This window comes from Budorcas taxicolor, chromosome 2 (assembly GCF_023091745.1).
Source record: "Budorcas taxicolor isolate Tak-1 chromosome 2, Takin1.1, whole genome shotgun sequence".
Taxonomy (NCBI): Eukaryota; Metazoa; Chordata; class Mammalia; order Artiodactyla; family Bovidae; genus Budorcas; species Budorcas taxicolor.
The window spans coordinates 4,796,770-4,814,612 of record NC_068911.1 but is presented as its reverse complement, the minus strand read 5'-3'; the positions used below and the strand labels follow the sequence as shown (position 1 = coordinate 4,814,612).

The window sequence follows — 17,843 nt, the reverse complement described above, 5'->3', positions numbered from 1 at the left end:
CGGGCTCTCGTGCATACCACGCAAGCCTGTTCTGCACGCCAGCTCTGTGCCAACCAAACTCTTGTGTTAACACATCTGACTCACTCTCAAAACACAGTGACTACACAGTATTTACAGGACCATCATGAAGCACCATCACCAGGCTCTGCTCTGGCGGGACACCCTGGCCTCCTGAAAGCACGCTCTCCACTAAGATTAACTTACGACAACCAACCCCCAAGCGAGGTCATGCTAGGACCTCCGGTTCCTAACTTAGCACATACACGGCCACAGTTCTGGCTTCTCTGCCTGCGTGTGTAGGCCGTTCAGGGGCCTAGGGCTGTGTGTCCTCACTAAGTACAGGTGTGCACCCAGGCCCAGCCTAACACGGCCTCAGCACCCGCCTCCTGGGTCCCTAGGGGACCGACACCCAGGGACCCTTCATGGGGTCAGAACCGTAGGCAGGAGTCTGGCGCTCTGACCAGCCAGCTGTGCACTGGACACCCTGGGGGACGCTAACAGCTATGAGAGCAGAACAGCCCCAGGGGCTGAGGCTCCGGGCTGCAGGCGCGACCTGAGTTGTCACCAGCTCTGTGGCCCTCAGCCTTGGGTCTGAGGACACAGCGGGGGCCGCGGGAACGGGTGAGCAGCAAGCCCTGGGCCCCTGGCCCCTCCTGGGCACCAGCCGGCCCTGTGCCTGTCGGTGCCCTGGCCCAACGCTGTGGTCCGGTCATCTGCTCGACCAGATGACAGGCTGGAACACGAGCCCTGGTGTCAGACATCTAGTTCAGTCTTTAGAGTCACCCAGGGGGCACTGGGGGCACCCTGGCTGCCAGGCAGGCCTGTGCTGTCACCATCCCGGGGGGCCCTTGCTGGCGACAGAGAACAGGAAGAGCCCAAGTGCAGCTGCTATTCTTCTGGGCACCTTCCTCGTGCCCTCATCCCAGGCCCACAGGCTGGATGGGATCTCAAAGCCAGGTGTGTCTGGAAGGTCACTCAGACATTACCCAGGGCCATTGCTACGCTTCTGGCTTTTTAGGCAAAGATCCAAAAGTCTTCCGAACCCTGGCACAGCCAGAGAAAGGTGAGAGCTAGATCCCAAATCAGGACAGCTGCCCCATGCTACAGACTCTTACACTGGCCACACTGTCACCAGGCCCATGTTCATCCCCTCTTGGTTAAAGACTCAAACCACCAGCATTCCTGTAGGCCCTGGTGTCTGACACACTGTCTGCAGAGTGCCTGCGTCATCTGGCTCATCTCACAGGCTCTAATGTCACCAGAAGAAGGAATCTCAACCCCCACCAGAATGATAACTCCCTACGGATCCCTAAGATGGCCCAGAATATATAAATGCTCTTCTGCTTGTTTGTCAATAGTCAAGAGGTTCTTAACACGCTTCTCCCATCCAAGTACTAACCAGGACTGGCCCTGCTTAGCTTCCGAGGTCAGACGAGAGCACCCGTGTTCTAACACACGCGCCTGGACTCTGCACAGGTGGTGCAAACACGCACTGCCTGGTTAGCGGGACGGGCGGCGGGCGATGCGCTCAGGGCCAAGGACGCGGAGGGGCGAGCTTGTCTCCGCCCGGCATCTCCACGCGCCTCGGTCCCTCACTCCTCGCCCAGCCGCGGAGGGGCGACGCGGCCGCGGCACCTTGCCCTGCGTGGAGGATGAAGTGAGCCCGGCACGTCTGAAGCCACGAGGGCCAGATGGATGGCAAGCAAGTCGGAGCTTCACACGAACCGACAGAGAGACAGGAGAAGAGAGAGCAGCTGGCAAAGGGCAGGAAGCCGCTGGGTACGTACCTCCTACGCAGGACAAGCAGGGACAGCCCATCACAGAACAGAAAGGTGGGAGCCACAGGCAGAAGGAAAACAACAAGAAGGCACATTTAAACCACGCATCGAAAGTCAGCCACACCGAACCAAGAGAGGCGGCGGGCGCCCGGGGGCGGCGCGGCCGCCGGAGCAGACGCCGCGCGGGCGCGCCTGGCCGCCAGGGGCCGCTGTGCGGGGACCTCGGGGAGCCGCCGCCTCCGGCCGCGCGGGGAGGCGCACCGGGCGCCGCGGGGGCTGCGGCGCGGGCGCGGGCGGAGGGGCCACGGCGGGGTCCCGCCCCCGGCGCCGCCGCTCACCCAGCTTCAGGAGCCAGCCCTCCCGGTCGGGGTTGAAGAACGTGTGCGTCAGGTCGTTGCCGTCGTCCTCGGGGATCTTGAACGGCTCGTTCTTGATGCTCTCGTACAGGTTCTGCGCAGGGAGGGCGGCCGGGGCTCAGGCCGAGCGCCACCAGCCGCCCCGCGAAGCCCCCCAGGGCGCGCCCAGGGCCCCTCTAAAGGCCGTCGACTTGGGCGCAAGGGCAGGGCCTGACGCTCCTGAGCAGAGGTGGGGACGGGACGAGGGGGACACGGACCGGGGAAGAGGAACACGGGGCGGGGACGGGGGGCGGCTACCTGGGGAGGGGGCAGGGGACACGGGGGTACACGGGGAGGTGGGGTGCACGGGGAGGAGGGGCGCATGGCGGGGCGGCTCACCCGCAGCAGCTCCTCGGGGAGGTCCCCGCCCTCGTTGATGCCGCGGTTCATGGTGACGAAGCGCTCGGCCGTGGGCTTGTCGCGCACGTTGTGGTTGTGGAGGCTGGTGTTGAGCATGATGATGGCGAAGGACAGCACGTAGCACGTGTCTGGGGGGGGTCAGCGCCGCGGGCCATCAGCACGGGCCCAGCCCCGGCGCCCGCACGTCACCCACCCGCCGCGCACTCACCCGTGGACTGGAAGACGCCGGGGTTGCACAGGCAGTAGCGAGCAGCGAAGGCCTCCATCATGCGGTCGATCTTCTGCGCCTCGCCCGGCAGCCTGAAGCTCCAGAGGAACTGCCTGCAGGGGCGAGAACAGGGGGGTGGGTGGGCATCTCCAAGACCAGAGGCCCTTCCGGGGGGCCGAAGCGCACTGACCCCCTGGACCCCGAGGCGCGCCCGCTGTCTGCAGGAGGTCCCGCAGCTGATGAAAAGAACAAGGTCCTCGTGGCCGCACCCCAGGCTCGCCAGGCCTGCCCCTCCCCAAGACACCGTCTTCAAAACGCATCATCTCAAACTGGACCCGCCAGCGCAGCCCTCAGCCAAGGCCAGGGGCTGAGCCCACAGAAAGGCAGCCGGCCACCCCAGTTCACAGCTGGGGGAGCAGTCACCAGGAAAGGGGGGGCGCTGCAGCAGAGGACACAGGAGACAGGCTGAGACCAGCACCTGCCAACGGAGGCTGGGATCCTGGGCCAGGGCGGCCTCCCGGGCACAAAACCCACACCCTGCTGGGCACACCCTGGGCCTCCACGTGGCTAGTGGGCAAAGCCAAATGTGGCGTAAAGTGGGCCCAGGCACTGAGACCGCACCCAGAGGTGGGAAGGGGGACACCCACAACTGCCGAAGACCAGGCAAAGAGAGAGAAGGCAAAGCGACAGGAAGCGGAGCCAGAGCCTGGGCCACGTGGAGGCAGGAGAGGCCCGCCCCCGTTTCTCTCTCCGGTGGCTGGAGTTACCTGGAGGGTCACCGCCCAGCGCTGCCGGGCCACTCTCCCGCCCAGCCTCCCTTCACGCGCAGGGCATGAACGCTCACCTTAAGGCTTGTACGAGGTTGAGATCAGCAAACTCGTGGAGTTCCACAAAAGCCTGAAGAACTTTAATGTTAAATTCATCCCTAGGAAAGAAAATGGACTTTACAGCCTCACTGCATGTCATTTCAGTCGTTTCATTAGACATTTCCTAAAGCAAGTGAAAGTTATGACCAACCTAGACAGCATATTAAAAAGCAGAGACATTACTTTGCCAGCAAAGGTCCGTCTAGTTAAGGCTATGGTTTTTCCAGTGGTCATGTATGGACGTGAGAGTTGGACTATAAAGAAAGCTGAGCGCCAAAGAATCGATGCTTTTCAACTGTGGTGTTGGAGAAGACTCTCGACTGCAAGGAGATCCAACTAGTCCATCCTAAAGGAGATCAGTCCTGGATATTCACTGGAGGGACTAATGTTGAAGCTGAAATTCCAATACTTTGGCCACCTTATGCGGAGAGCTGACTCATTTGAAAAGACCCTGATGCTGGGAAACATTGAAGGCAGGAGGAGAAGGGGACGACAGAGGATGAGATGGTTGGGTGGCATCACTGACATGAGTTTGGGTGAACTCCGGGAGTTGGTGATGGACAAGGAGACCTGGCGTTCTGCAGTTCATGGGGTTGCAAAGAGTCAGACACGACCAAGGGACTGCACTGAACTGAAAGCAAGTGTTCAAGAGATTTAATGTCATATGACTAAAAGACAAGTTATTTTTCACAGTGCGTTTGTCTTCAAGCTTAGCTCAAAGGAGACGACCCAGTAGGATGCGGAGTTTACTTCACAATCAGTACAAGTCACGGTAAGACCCCAAATATAAGCCCGACTGCCAAGGTTCAGAGTCCCCTGTGCTGAGCGCTAAGGCACCCACCCAGGTGCGTGGTGCAGAGCCTCGACCTCAGGGCCACCACGAAGCAGGCGCTAGTCCCGTTCCCACCTCCCAGGCGGGATTCTGAGGCTCAGAGCGGGGAGACGGCTCCTCCAGGGTCACGAGCCAGAAAGCAAGGTCCTGGGCTCAGAGAGGAAGATGGTTTGGAAGTGATGCCTGCCATTAATAACTAGCTTTTAAAAACTAAACCGAGTAGTTTAGTAGAATACCAGCAGAGTTACTGGGTCACATGGTAAGTTCACTATTTGGAAGAACTGCCAATGACTTTCCAAAATGGCTGCACCATTGTTGTTTTCTTACAGCCCTGTATGAGGGTGCCAGTTTCTCCACATCCTCACCAACATTCATGATCTTCTTGAAGGACAGCCATTCCTAGTGGATGTGAACGGCTACCTCACTGTGGTTTGATTTGCATCTCTCTGATGACTCATGATGTTGAGCATCTCACCATATGCTTACTGGCCACTGTGCTTATGGCCTTGTCCTATGCCTGTTTATTCTGGCTGCACAGGCGCTTTGCTGCGGTGCGTGCGAACAAGCTTAGTTGCCCCATGGCATGTGGGATCTTCGTTCCCCAACGAGGGACTGAACCTGCGTCCCCTGCACTGGACTAGCAGGGAAGTCCCCTATCATACACCTAGGTATGTATATCCTCTCTGGATGAATATCTATTCAGACCCTTTGCCCATCGAAGACTGTCTTTTTATGGCCGAGTTATAAGAATTCTTTTTATATACTGGATACAAGTCCTGATCAGATTTCTGACCTGCAAATATTTCCTCCTATTCTGTGGGCTGTCTTCTCCCTTTCTTGATGATGTCCTACGAAGCAACTGATGTTTTGGAATTTAATGATTTTGTTTTTCTCTTCTGCTGTCATATCTAAGAAACCCTGGCCTAATCCAAGGCCAGAGAGATCTATCACGAGGTTTTCTTCTTAGGGTTTTATAGTTTCAGTGCTCATATCTAGGTCTTTGGTGAGAGATCCAGTGCCGTCTTTCTGCGTGTGGATATCCAGTGGTCGCAGCACCATGTTCTGAAAGGACTATCTCCCCACCCGAACAGACTTGGCATCTCGTTTGATGGTCTACGTGAGGGTCTATTTCTGGATTCTCAACTCTGTTCGATGACCTATATGTCTGTTCTTACACCAGCACACCAGACTGTCTTCGTTAGTGGTGCTTTAGTCTGTTTTATAATTGGGAAGTGTAACTTTTCCAACTTTGTTCTTCTTTTCCAAGATGGCTATGGCTATTCTGGGGTCCTTGAATTTCTGTATGAATTATAGGATGAGCTTGTCAACTTCTACAAAGAAATTAGCTTGGATTTTGCTAGGGAGTATGTTAAATTTGTTTATCAAGGTGTAGGCAGTTGCCATTTTTGCAACATTAAGTCTTCCTCATACCCCCAACTAACAGGGGCAAGACAACCGCCGAGGGAGCCGAGGCTTCTGTGCAAAACATCCCAAGAAGGTCACGATGCTTTCTGGGGCAAGCAGCGGCCTCCTGGGTTCTGCTACAGTCCCCGGGGTAAGCAGAGGGCCCCAGAGGAGCGCAGACCCCACCTGGCCCCAGGACTGCCCCCTGCCCCTGCTCACGAAGACACAGGGGAGGATGCGGCTCCGCGGGGCTCGCTCAGTCCTGGGGAGCACAGGCACCCCCGGAGCCCCCGTGACAGACCCCAATGCAAGGGTCGGCCTGGGCAGGCGGGTGGCCCTCTCCCCTTGAGCTCACCTTTCACCCAGGTAGTCCCCGATGACGGTCTTATTCAGGCCTTCCCCTTTATACAGGAACTGGGCCACGTCCTCCGGGGAGCTCTGCAGCAGGTCATTCTCTATTAGAAACTGGATTCCCTGGAGAGGAACATGACGGAAGCAGCGCTGAGGAAGGTCCAGAGACCACGTGCCACCGCCTCGCTGGTTTGGACACAGCCGAACTGACACGAGAGCACGGTGGGGTGCTCCCATCACTGAACTCATCTCGCCCGTCAAAGAAAAGCGACCAGGCTAAGGACAGACAGGCTGTGGAATAAGCCCTCCTAAGTCACCAGACATTATAAAGGCAGAGGGAGTCACGACACAGAGCTTCCCCAGCTCAGGAAAAGGGTCTGTGCTGCGTGTGAGAGGAGCTCGTCATATGCCGCTGGCCGACCCAACACCAGTCCCAAGCACCCCCTCTCCATCCTCCCCTGCAACTTGAAACGACTTTGTGAACAGATCGGGTCAAAGAAACAGATTAAGTCTGTGAGGAGGACCCTGGAGAGCTGCTCGTTTTTTGATAGAAGGGGACTCCTGAGCAGCACGGCTCCTCCCTCCTCCTTCCTGCCGTGAATGCAGACGTGATGGCAGGAGCCCTGGCAGCCGCCAGCACACAGTGAAACGCCCTGGGTCCTGGGAGCCACCTGACACTGCGGCCACCTCTGCTGCGAGAAACGCCCTGGGTCCTGGGGGCCACTCGGCACTGAGGCCACCTCCGCTGCGAGAAACGCCCTGGGTCCTGGGGGCCACTCGGCACTGAGGCCACCTCCGCTGCGTGAAACGCCCTGGGTCCTGGGAGCCACTCGGCACTGAGGCCACCTCCGCTGCGAGAAACGCCCTGGGTCCTGGGGGCCACTCGGCACTGAGGCCACCTCTGCTGCGAGAGGGCAGCCTGCAGGGTAAGCTGTCTTCATGGATGTACCGCCACCTGTGGCTGAACACAGTACTCGGTCACCGTGCCAGTGAGCTCGGGCAGCCAAATCCGCGGCCACGGAGAGACCTGCGGGAACCAGCCAACGGTCCCTGCGAGCGCCTGCTGGACCCACACTGGCAGTGCTCTGGCTCGGAGGAAGCCCCAATGAGAGCACAGTTTACCTCCGACACAGCTGCTGAGCTGGTTTCAACATACACACTAGGAAGCTTTTAAAAGAGGAGGGAATCCTGCCGTCTGTTTGCCCAGAGATTGTTTCTACAAATGCAGAGAGGGCCTAGCTTTTAGCCTAAAGGCCCAAGGCCAGGGCTCCCTCACATGATCCACCTGAAAAGCCTATTAATTTTTTAAACACGTGAACGGCCCCAACAGCCTCATGTGGAATTTTTAAAAACTGGCAACAACCCAGCAGCCAGTAAGAGAACCATCAAGTACATTCTAGCACATTCACATGATGAAAGGCCACAGAACCAGATGGAACAAACACAGGCACGGATAAAATCTATAGACGTGACACGGAGTAAGAAGACTCAGTATATTGTAATTCCACCTATGTAAGCTTTTAAAAAGGCAACACTCAGGTGCCCTGCATCTTGGTCTGGGTTGTAGTTACATGCGTATTTGCATTTGTTAAAATTCTTCAAGCTGTACGTTTAAAATCTGTGTACCATGTCATTCTTCAAAAGAAAAAAAAAAGTTTACTGAAGAAACACAGTAAGTCTGACAATCCTAAATTAACTGCCCTATATTTCTGGTGGGAGCTTAAGTGGGTACAGCCACCTGGGTACCATTTTCAGAGTGTGAAGACACACTGGGACAGAGTGTTCTGATGAGAGGTGAGCACAGTCCTCACCCAGATTCCTGGAAAACAATGCCAGGGACGAGGGTGGTGCCCGGGTGAGGGATGGAGTGAGGCGGGGAGGCGGGCTGGGCAGAGGCTGTCTGACCTCAAATCCATGCCAAGGGGTCAGGGGCAGGGCCGCCCCCCGTGGCCTCGCTGGAGTCCTCATCGTGAGGGCTCGACGGGCTATGGGCGAGATGGTAGACTCTGTGCCCCCAACACTGCAGGGAGCGGGGCTCCGAGGAGCCCAAGGTCCAGGATGTAGACCAGCAGAAGCTCCCCGGGCTTGCGGCCGTGGGCCCACGGTGGGGCCGTGGCTGCCAGATTTTACTGTGAGCTCTGGTTTCTTTGCTCTCTCTCTTTTTTTCGGCTGTGCTCTGCACAGCTCCTGACAGTTACTTCTCAGTAAACCTTAGTCCTCGTTATTGCAGGTGTGATGCAGAGTTCATCGGATTCCTAGGCCCTGACAGCGAGCATCTCAGGCCGAGCGGGGATACTACCCTACCTGTCTGTTATGAGAGAAAACCTGACTCTCTCCACGAACTGGACGGCCTCCCCCGTGCTGCCCCCAGAACTTAAGGCCTGGTTTTGAAAACTTCCACCTGTTAGATCATCTCCCTCCAGTGCTTATTACGTCTACTCTGTAAACTCAACTTCCAAAGGGAAAAAAACACAAAAGCCTCTTGTTACAAATCCCAAATATCAGATCATCACCAAGTTCACAAAACTGTTGCCCTGACGATCTGGAGTTGACTCACACCTTGTAAGCAGAGAATCAGGAAGCAAGAGGAAAACTCTCACGGCGGCCGGAACACCCAGCTAAATGAGACTCTCCTGCGCCTACAGACGTGCTATATCTGAAGAAAACTCCCTTTGGAGACCCTTGAATAAGGACTCATGGTGTGGATATCTGTAAATAACATGGGCAGCCGTGCTCGTGGCGGCTGCTTACCTTTTTGGGATCCATGTTGAACTTCTTCCTTCCCATGGCAATCTGCTTGTTCCTCTGAGTTGTTTTGCTGTGCGTGCGGAACAATGAAGAAGCTGTTACTGGACGTCTGCACAGAGCACGAGGAGTTCGTGTCCTGACAGGACAGCTCGGGATGGAACGGCCACAGCCCCCCAACGCCCCTGCCTGAGGGGCCCCCAGTCTCCTGGGTGGGTGCAGCTCAGGGCAGCCACAAGGCTCCTTCCCTTCACAGTGACAAACTGCTAAGCGGAAGCAGAGCTCCCCGTTAGAGAGAGGGCACGTCGGGGCAGGGTGCTTCTGAGGGGCTGTGCCTGCGTCCTCAGTGGCAAGGCCAGACAGTGAGGGGTGGCGGAGAAGGGCCAGCCCCCCACAGGCGTCCCCGGCCCGGCCCCCTCTGCTGCCGTCACCACGGCGGCCTGACGGGGCAGCCACGCCGCTCACCTCTCCTCCACCGACGTGAGGTTGTCAATCTCCGTCATCACTTCTGCGATTTCATACTTCAGCCTCTATTGAGACAGAGAGCGCGCGCTGTGGGGCTGACAGAGGGGCCTCCACCTCCCGGAGACCTTTCAGGCCCCCAGGTTCGAGCCGCCCTCGGGTGCGTTGGGCCAACACAAGTGTAGAGAAACCAGGACCTCTTCTTGACACAGAGCACCTCCCAGTCAGAGGCACCCCGACTCAGGAGCAAACAAAATGACCGCCTGTCCACCTCCCATCAGAAGGAGAGCGGGGGGGCCCAGCAGGCAGAGTCTAGAGTGTATGTGTGTAAGATCACAGAGGTAAAAGGATACCAACAGCAAAAGGAAGCAACAGGTCCCACCACACGCACACCTGCCAGCGCTGGCACCCAGGTCTCAGGATGGCCTGGGCCAGACACACACAGGTCAGTACCAGGCCCCCAGCCACCGTCTCCGGATGATCCTGTCACCCTGGGTGAGACGCGACACCGTGGACAGAGCCCAGGAGGCGTCAAGGTTCTTGCCTGTGGCCTCGGGCAAACCCAGGCCTCATGGAGGGACAGGTCCTCCCCACTGAGCCGGCTCTGAGCTCCTGGGCCTTGGTGGCCTCAGCTCAGAAGTGAGGTTGTGAGAACCACACGAGGCTCCGGGGGCACTGTGATCACTAACATCCACGCTGGAATGTTAGCCTTGAAATATACTTTCAACCAAAGCACATATTCTGGGTTACCTGATTTTTCCAAGAATGACAGGTAACCATAGAAGAAAAAGTTTCACAAACTCTCTCTCAACTACAAGGAAATTTTTATCAAGCCCCTATGATTCTTAGGTGCCAAGAAACTCCAGACTCCAACCGTGAGCACCTAGAAAGGAGCTGCTGTCTGGACATGGCTCGGTCCCACGGGCAGTGGCCGGGCAGGCGGAGTGGACTTGGGCTCGCCAGTGGTTAGGAAGCTGCTCAGAGAGCAGCCGCATGTCCGATCGGTTTCTACAAGTATTATGAATGTACCAACTCGGAGACTGTGGCTGGCTCCCCTGCACCTCCCATGGGAGCCCTCCGCTCCACCCTCTGAGCACACAAGGGCAGAAGGCGCAACGCCCGTGTGTCTGCGTTTATCCGTCATTCTACTCCCACCAGCTGGTAGGTGCTGGGTGCACGGCCAGAACTCGATATAGGTTTAGCCCTTTATTCAAAAGATCCCTGAGTGCCAATAACATGCTAGGCAGCGTCCTAGGTGCTGGGGACACTGGTCGAGACAGGGGCTCATCCTACAATTTCCGAGGGCAGTACGTGTGATGCCCTCTGTGACGCCGGCGTCAGGAGTCACCCGCTCTAGACTCCAGTCAGGCCTTCTCCTCCACCCCAGAGTCTGTCTGCCCGGTGAGTACCAGTTCTGTTCCACCAGCCTGGGTAACTCCCACTCCCTGCCTCCCCGTGTGGTTCAAATATGCACACACTAGATATCCACTTTTTCACATTTTCATGAAGCTACTCGATTTACAATTTTACCCAAGAGCAAAAATGAAAAGGCTTTTTTTTTGGTTTACCTCGATGTCATCAATCAGTTCCTTTTTCCTTCGACGGATGTCTAGAAGTTCTTCTCTTTCTTCTAGTGACAGGTCTTCAGGCACTGAAATTAAAAAAAAAAATCGAATTAACTCTGGAGAACCATCTGTAGACATCCACTAAGGTTGAAGATGGGCATACATGCAAGCCAGCAATTCTGTGCCCAGGTTATTTATTCAAAGGAACCAAGGAACCCTCGCTTGCAGACCACATGTAGGACACACGTAGCAGCCCTGTTTTGATAGAAAGACAATCTGAGTCACCACTAAGAAAATAAACTGTGGCATAGTTATGAAACAGAACCTCGCACCATCACCAAGGGCTGAGCCCAGGCTTTCACACCGACGAAGCTCACGCTGAACGAAGAGAAGGTAACGGCAGCAGACAGACACCGGCTGTGGCGCCCTCAGGAGCGACACGTGTGTGCAGCAGGGCGCCAGCAGCGCGCCACACTCCCGATGCCGCCTCCCTCCGAGCAGGCCGGTGTGGCAGAAAGTACGTCTGTGTGTGTCTGTGAGGGTGTGTATCTGTGTGTGGGTCTGTGTGGGTGTGGGTGTGTCCGTGTCTGTGTGAGAGTAGCTCAGTCACGTCCAACTCTGCGATCGCACAGACTGTAACCTGCTAGGCTCCTCTGTCCATGGGATTCTCCAGGCAAGAATACTGCAGTGGACTGCCATTCCCTTCTCCAGAGGATCTTTCCAACCCAGGGATTGAACCCAGATCTCCTGCACTGCAGGCAGATTCTTTACCATTTGAGCTACAGGGAAGAAGGATATTAGGAAGCATCAACACGGTGGGTGAAGGCTGGCTGGCGCGCGGATATTTATTTGACAGAGTTCTTCATAATATCCTGGTATTAATGATTGACCCCTGTAGTATTTTCCATTCTTACGTCTATATTCTCTTCATTTTATGCTATAATTGACTTATTTCATAAAGCTTTTCAGAGAAACAGCCTTTGATTTTAATAACCCTCTACTGTATGTTTAATTTCTATTTCATTAATTTGTTTAAAGAAACAAGAGATTAAGAATCTGAGCCAAGAGCAAAAGAACACACAGAGCATCTTCAAGTAAGATAACGGGATCATGGCACAGGGTAGACAACTGGACCGATGCACTGGAAGACAGTAGCCAGAGATACACCAGACTCACAGAAACTGATTCAGCACAGAGCGGACGCTGCAGCTCAGAGAGACAGGGCGGACTCCTGTGCGCGACATGTGCTGTGTCAGTTATCTCCAGGTGAGAAAATGAAACTGAATCCTGATTATCGTCATATTTTTTATCAGTTCCAAGTAGAATAAAGGCTTAAGTTCACATAATTTCTTATAAAGAAAGAATGTATTTATAAATTCAGGGTAGGAAATTGTATCGCACACCCCACACCCTCCCTCCACACCAAGTAACTTTGAGAGCAGCCATTCTTATCCTAATTTTATAATTAGGGAAACAGGCCAAGAGACATCTAATGATCTTCCCTGATAGAGAAAGAATATTTGAAGAAGTAATGGCTAAAATGTTCTGTATTTGATAAAATACATGAATATACATGTCCCAGGTGCTCAAGCTCCAAGCAGGATAAACCTAAAGACCCACAAGGTCCCAGAGTATGTTACACGTGGGCCCAGGAGCTCACGAGTGTCACCATGGACACAGTCTTTCCATCCTGGTGTCCAAAGTGTCAGCTTCATCCTAAAGCTGCTGCTAGTGGCTTCCAGAAGCTTCTTATTTATGCATGGGGGGTAGGGGTGGGGGAGTATCCAGATCAAGAGAAAAAATAAGAACCAGCAGAGAATGATGCTCCCCAAACCAAGACAGGAAAGATGTGCCAATCCTTGAACTCTCCAAGGAATTACTCTTACCAGCAAGCATCTTAATGAAATTAAGAAGGAAATCTGAAAGTAACAAACCAGCTGGGTGACACTATCCTGTTATGAAAGAATAAAGATACCTACAGGGCACAGACTGGGCTCCCAAAGGGGACCTCGTAATGAAAAACACACACCTGTTCTGCTGAGTTCACCTGGGCAGATATGCGAGGACAAGAGTCTGAAAGGGTGGCACTCTAGTTCAATCATCAATAGACTTTTTGGTTTAAAAAAACCCACCTCCAGCTTCTCCCCTCCAACCCTGGTAAGTAAGGCTGGCCGATAACAGAATGAAGGTACATCCTAAGAGAATCTAAACACGGGGTGATTCAACTCAAGATCCTGAAGCTTCTAACCATGATCATCAATGGATTTCCTTGACCTTCTCTCAGTAATGCCCATCTTGTCCTATACGATTAAGGCCCGAAAGAGTTAAAGTAATAACCATTTACTTTACAGTTACTCTGACCAGAATTTGTACCTCTAAAAGAAAGATTCTGTAAGGGGGGATAATGACATTGTGACTATGTTAAAAAATGTCCTTATTCACACTGTAGAATTGACGAGCTGTGATGTTATTACATCCATACTTAGAAATAATTCAGCCAAAAAGTAATTAAGCAAAATGGTAACAACTGTTAAATCTATTGGATTGATATATGGGTATGCATTATCTATTTTATACTTTAAGGGTTTAGAATTTTTCATAAGTTAAAAAAAAAAGGTTTCAAGTACAAATGGCACCTTTTCAGGGTGTTTGGCTAAAGTATTAATGAGAAATAATGGGATGTTCCCTGGCACACTTGAAAGAATTAGTAAATAGAAAGAATAGAAGCAGACAATGAAATACTCGGGGCCAATCTCTTCAAGCTGTCACTGAAATACCTCGCTATCCTATTATTTCCATCACCAGCCAAAATGCGCGGTGGATACCAACGTTCTGCGGGTAGTCAGAGAGAGTCTATCAGTATCTCTTGGCGTTCGAAAGAACTTTGCGGTCACAGACTCTGCTCATGCACAGGTTATCACGTGCAAGTGCCATGGGAAAAAAATGGGGAGATAAGCCATGTTCAAAGAAAGTGTTCTTAATTATCACCACCTCTCCCACAACTAGGCAGCCTTCTCCCAGTGAAGACAAAAATTGGGTTTGGCTTGCTTATCATCCACATTTTCTCACTTTGACTTCGTTAGGTAAAATGAAAGTCTACAGCTGATTTTTCTCCTAAGAAGCTAGTTTTTTTTTTTCTTCATGAAACTTTTTCCTCAATGAAAAAGTTATACATGGATATGGTTACACACAGGCACATGTTCTCTGAACATATACAAAAGGGCATGCAATGAGACATTTCCTTCCAATCTCAATAAAAGCTCTTTTTTTAAAAAAGCAAGTTAACTGGAACTTGCTGGTAAGAATTCTTTGCAATTCACTGTAGCTGAACGCTCCAATCATGATCACAGTCTTCCTGATTTTCCAGCAATAAGGGTCTTGCTCAAGTCTCAACACAGAGATGGGGAGGCAGAGACACGGGGTTATTCTTCATGTCCCTTCAGGCCAGTTCCCTTAGCCACGACCAGCAGGTGTAGTTTCTACAAATACAAATGTTTTCACGGGGGAAAAGCAGCGTGGAAAGGTCGTGAGAAATTCCCCGTTTTAGTACAGAGGTGCTGCCAGTGAGGTTTCAGATTAAGTATCAGGAGCAATTTGTGTAATTCAGGCCAGGCCCCCGCCTTTCTTGAGAAGTCACTACCTTCCCACAAATGGAGGCTCGTGGGGGGAGGGCGGTGTCTGGGGTTCGGGACATGTGATTTAATTAAAGGACTAAAGTGAGAGCTTCTGCTTTCAGCCCAGACGGAGTAACAGGGATAGACTTAGCCTCCTGTCGGAAACAACAGCAACAACGGACACAGCTTCGCGCCCTGCCAAGGAGCTTTCAACACGAAGGTGAGACAGAGCCGTCTTCAGACATTAAAACCTTAAGGAATTTGTCACGAGTTGACCTGCGCGATGTGGTGGTGTAGTTGCTCAGTCCTGTCCAAGTCTTCGCGACTTCATGGACTGTAGCCCGCCAGGCTCCTCTCCCCAGGGGCTTTCCCAGGCACGAATACTGGAGTGGGCTGCCATCTCCTCCTCCAGAGTATCCTCCTGACAGGGACTGAACCTGCATCCCTTGCACCCCAGGCAATCTTCTGCACTGCAGGTGGACTCTCTACTGCTGAGTCACTAAGAACTGTTTAAATGTCCTTCCGATGGGATGGGGGGGGTGGGGGCTGGACAGACACCAGAAGAAAATCTGCATCTACATGGAAGAATGGAAAATACTGTAAAGGCCAACTATGGGAGTAAACCTCTTCCGCACATGATATGAATCTCTTAAAAACATTTACAGCTACTGTTTAAGGCAAAAATAATAAAAACGTGTGTTAGGTTGATAACACATGAGCACAAAGGCTGGAAGGCGAGAAATGCAACTACAGTTAGGAGCTTCCTACGCTGGATGTGAAGTGGTGTGATATTATTTGATAGTAGAGTCTGATAAATTAAAAGTATCTAATATCCAAGAAGAAATACCAATTAAAAACTGAAATAAACCACAAACACAAAGCACGCAAAAATCGCTTATTAATAAGAGTGGCTCAGTAGGTAAAGAATCCGCCTGCAATGCAGGAGACAACACAGGTTCAATCCCTGGGTGGGGAAGATCCCCTGGAGAAGGGAATGGCAACCATTCCAGTACTTCTTGCCTGGGAAACCCCAGGGACAGAGGAGCCTGCCAGGCTACAGTTCACGGGGTCGCAAGCGTCAGACACGACTTAGTGATTAAATCACCACTTTATGATGTTTAATAAGACCTCAGATCCCATCAAATATAATGTCCATTTCAGTGATGTCAAGATTTGGAAATTTTTTGCAAATCAGAATCATTGGAAAAGGGAGATTATTATATATGCTGATCAAAGCAGAAGCAGATGGTATCTCCAAGTATGTCCTAATTTTCAAATTATATTAATAACCTATTTAGCTAACAGCTTCCAATCCACCAAGAAGCTGCGATTTGGTTTATTGCTATAGTCATCTAATGACTGCCTTACAAATCTTACACACACACAGCCCTCTATAAGGTTAATCAGTAGCTCTCCTAGAAGATGATAATGCGCCACAGATGTGAGCTACAGCCAGAAACCCTCACTGTTTTAGCCACTCAACATCAAACTGATAATTTAATAAATTTAAATTTGATAATAGGTGATAAGACAGAGTTACGCAAGCACATGCAGATGCCTCACAACTGTGTGTTTTCGGAACCTAGCCCTAATGGAAACTGATGTCACCTAAACCTTACTGTCACCTCGGCTACTGATCAATACTAACTTTTCTGTTATGATACGGTATTTTTCAGAGTTTTGGTCAATGCTGCAGCACTAAGAATGCTGGGAAAGCGAGAGTTGGGCCTCTGGTCCCGTTAATTCACGAGGTGGAACTCTGAGACTCTACAGCGGAGTGTGGTTTAACCCAAGCAAATAACACCTCCCTGGAGCACTATAAAAACGCGACAGACAGTTAAAGCAGGAGGGGCCGGCTGCCCTGAAGGTGCGGCTGCACCGAGGGACACTGCGGCCGGCGGCAGCTGGACCTCCGGGTCTGGTCACCCTAAGGACTGGCTCCCCCTCGTGTGGTGACGGAGGAGTCCACGTGGCTAGCGGGGCCAGCAGTATGTCAGCCACATCAGGGGCCCGGTCAGCGGAAGCCACCGTTTTGCTCATCCATTCATCTACTGATGGATGTTTGGGCTGTTTCTATATTTTGGCTGTTGTCAACAATGCTGCTATAAACGTGAAGAGTAAAATTTTTGAAATTTAAATCCACAAACATGGATTTGCTCCATAATCCAATGTCATACATCACCGCTCTGAGGACGTCATGGTGCAAGTTAACATGTTAGAGATGCCATGAAATCTGTAACCAGAGAAGAAGCACCAGGAAAACTAACTGTATTGAACTAAGAGGGTTCTTTATTCTGCACATTTTAAAAATGTACTTATTATTTTTGGCTGCGCTGGGTCTTTGTTGCTGCGTGAGGACTTTCTCTAGTTGCAGTGAGCAGGCTTCTCACTGCAAGGGCCTCTCGTTGGGGTTTGCGCACCGGCTTACTTGCCTGTGGCAGGTGGGATCTTCCCGGACCAGGGAGGGAACCTGTGTCTCCTGCATTGGCAGGCGGATTCTTAACCACGGGACCACCAGGGAAGTCCCTAAGAAGATTCTTAACTGACTTGATGGTGGACTCATTTTTTTGTTTGTTTGATTTTTACAAAACAGGACACCTCTGTGCTATGTAGCCTGTTGAGTATAATTAGGGACAAACAGGCCTGGTTTTTTTTTTTCCTTTTAAAATTAATTTCCATTGGAGTAAAGTCGCTTTACAACGCTGTACTGGTTTCTGCTGTACAGCAAAGTGAATGAGCTGTGCGAAGACACAGATCCCCTCTTTTTCAGATTCCTTCCCCTTTAGGCCACCACAGAGCAGAGTTCCCTGTGCTCTACGGCAGGTTCTCACTAGTTATCTGTTTTATATACTCTAGGGTATATACGGCAATGCCAATCTCGAAGCTCATCCCACCTCCACCTTCCTGCACCTTGGTAACCGTTAAGTTTGTTTTCTACATCTGTGACTCTATTTCTTCTTTGCAAATAAGTTCATCTCTACCATTTAGATACAAGAGGCTTATTCAAAACGTAAGAACACATGACAATTGAAGGCAGAAGGGTAGGGAGTGATAGACCAAAGGAACGTTGGTCCTGCGACGCGAACGCAGGCAAAAAAGAGATAAAAGTCACCAGATACTGACGCTGTTACATTAATCCCCAAATTAACAAGTCTGAAATCCACTCATCTAACACGACAGGTTCAAAACATACACAGCAAAAACTGACAGGTGTACTTGTAAAAATGGACTCTTCCTAAAGGCGAAAGAAAGAGCTATAGATT

General features: G+C 52.0%; 1 protein-coding gene across 2 annotated transcripts in view; it reads right to left on the bottom strand.

Annotated features, from left to right (window-relative positions):
- Nucleotides 1-17,843, bottom strand: part of CYTH3 (cytohesin 3) — a 68,948-nt gene that overhangs the window by 5,323 nt on the left and 45,782 nt on the right. For both annotated transcript variants that reach the window (XM_052635810.1, XM_052635811.1), the window contains exons 2-9: nucleotides 10,970-11,052; nucleotides 9,405-9,469; nucleotides 8,946-9,012; nucleotides 6,199-6,317; nucleotides 3,586-3,666; nucleotides 2,742-2,854; nucleotides 2,513-2,661; nucleotides 2,117-2,228 (exon numbers count right to left, since the gene is read on the bottom strand). In XM_052635810.1, the coding sequence (XP_052491770.1) occupies nucleotides 2,117-2,228; nucleotides 2,513-2,661; nucleotides 2,742-2,854; nucleotides 3,586-3,666; nucleotides 6,199-6,317; nucleotides 8,946-9,012; nucleotides 9,405-9,469; nucleotides 10,970-11,052 (789 nt within the window). The remainder of the gene's footprint in view (nucleotides 1-2,116; nucleotides 2,229-2,512; nucleotides 2,662-2,741; nucleotides 2,855-3,585; nucleotides 3,667-6,198; nucleotides 6,318-8,945; nucleotides 9,013-9,404; nucleotides 9,470-10,969; nucleotides 11,053-17,843) is intronic.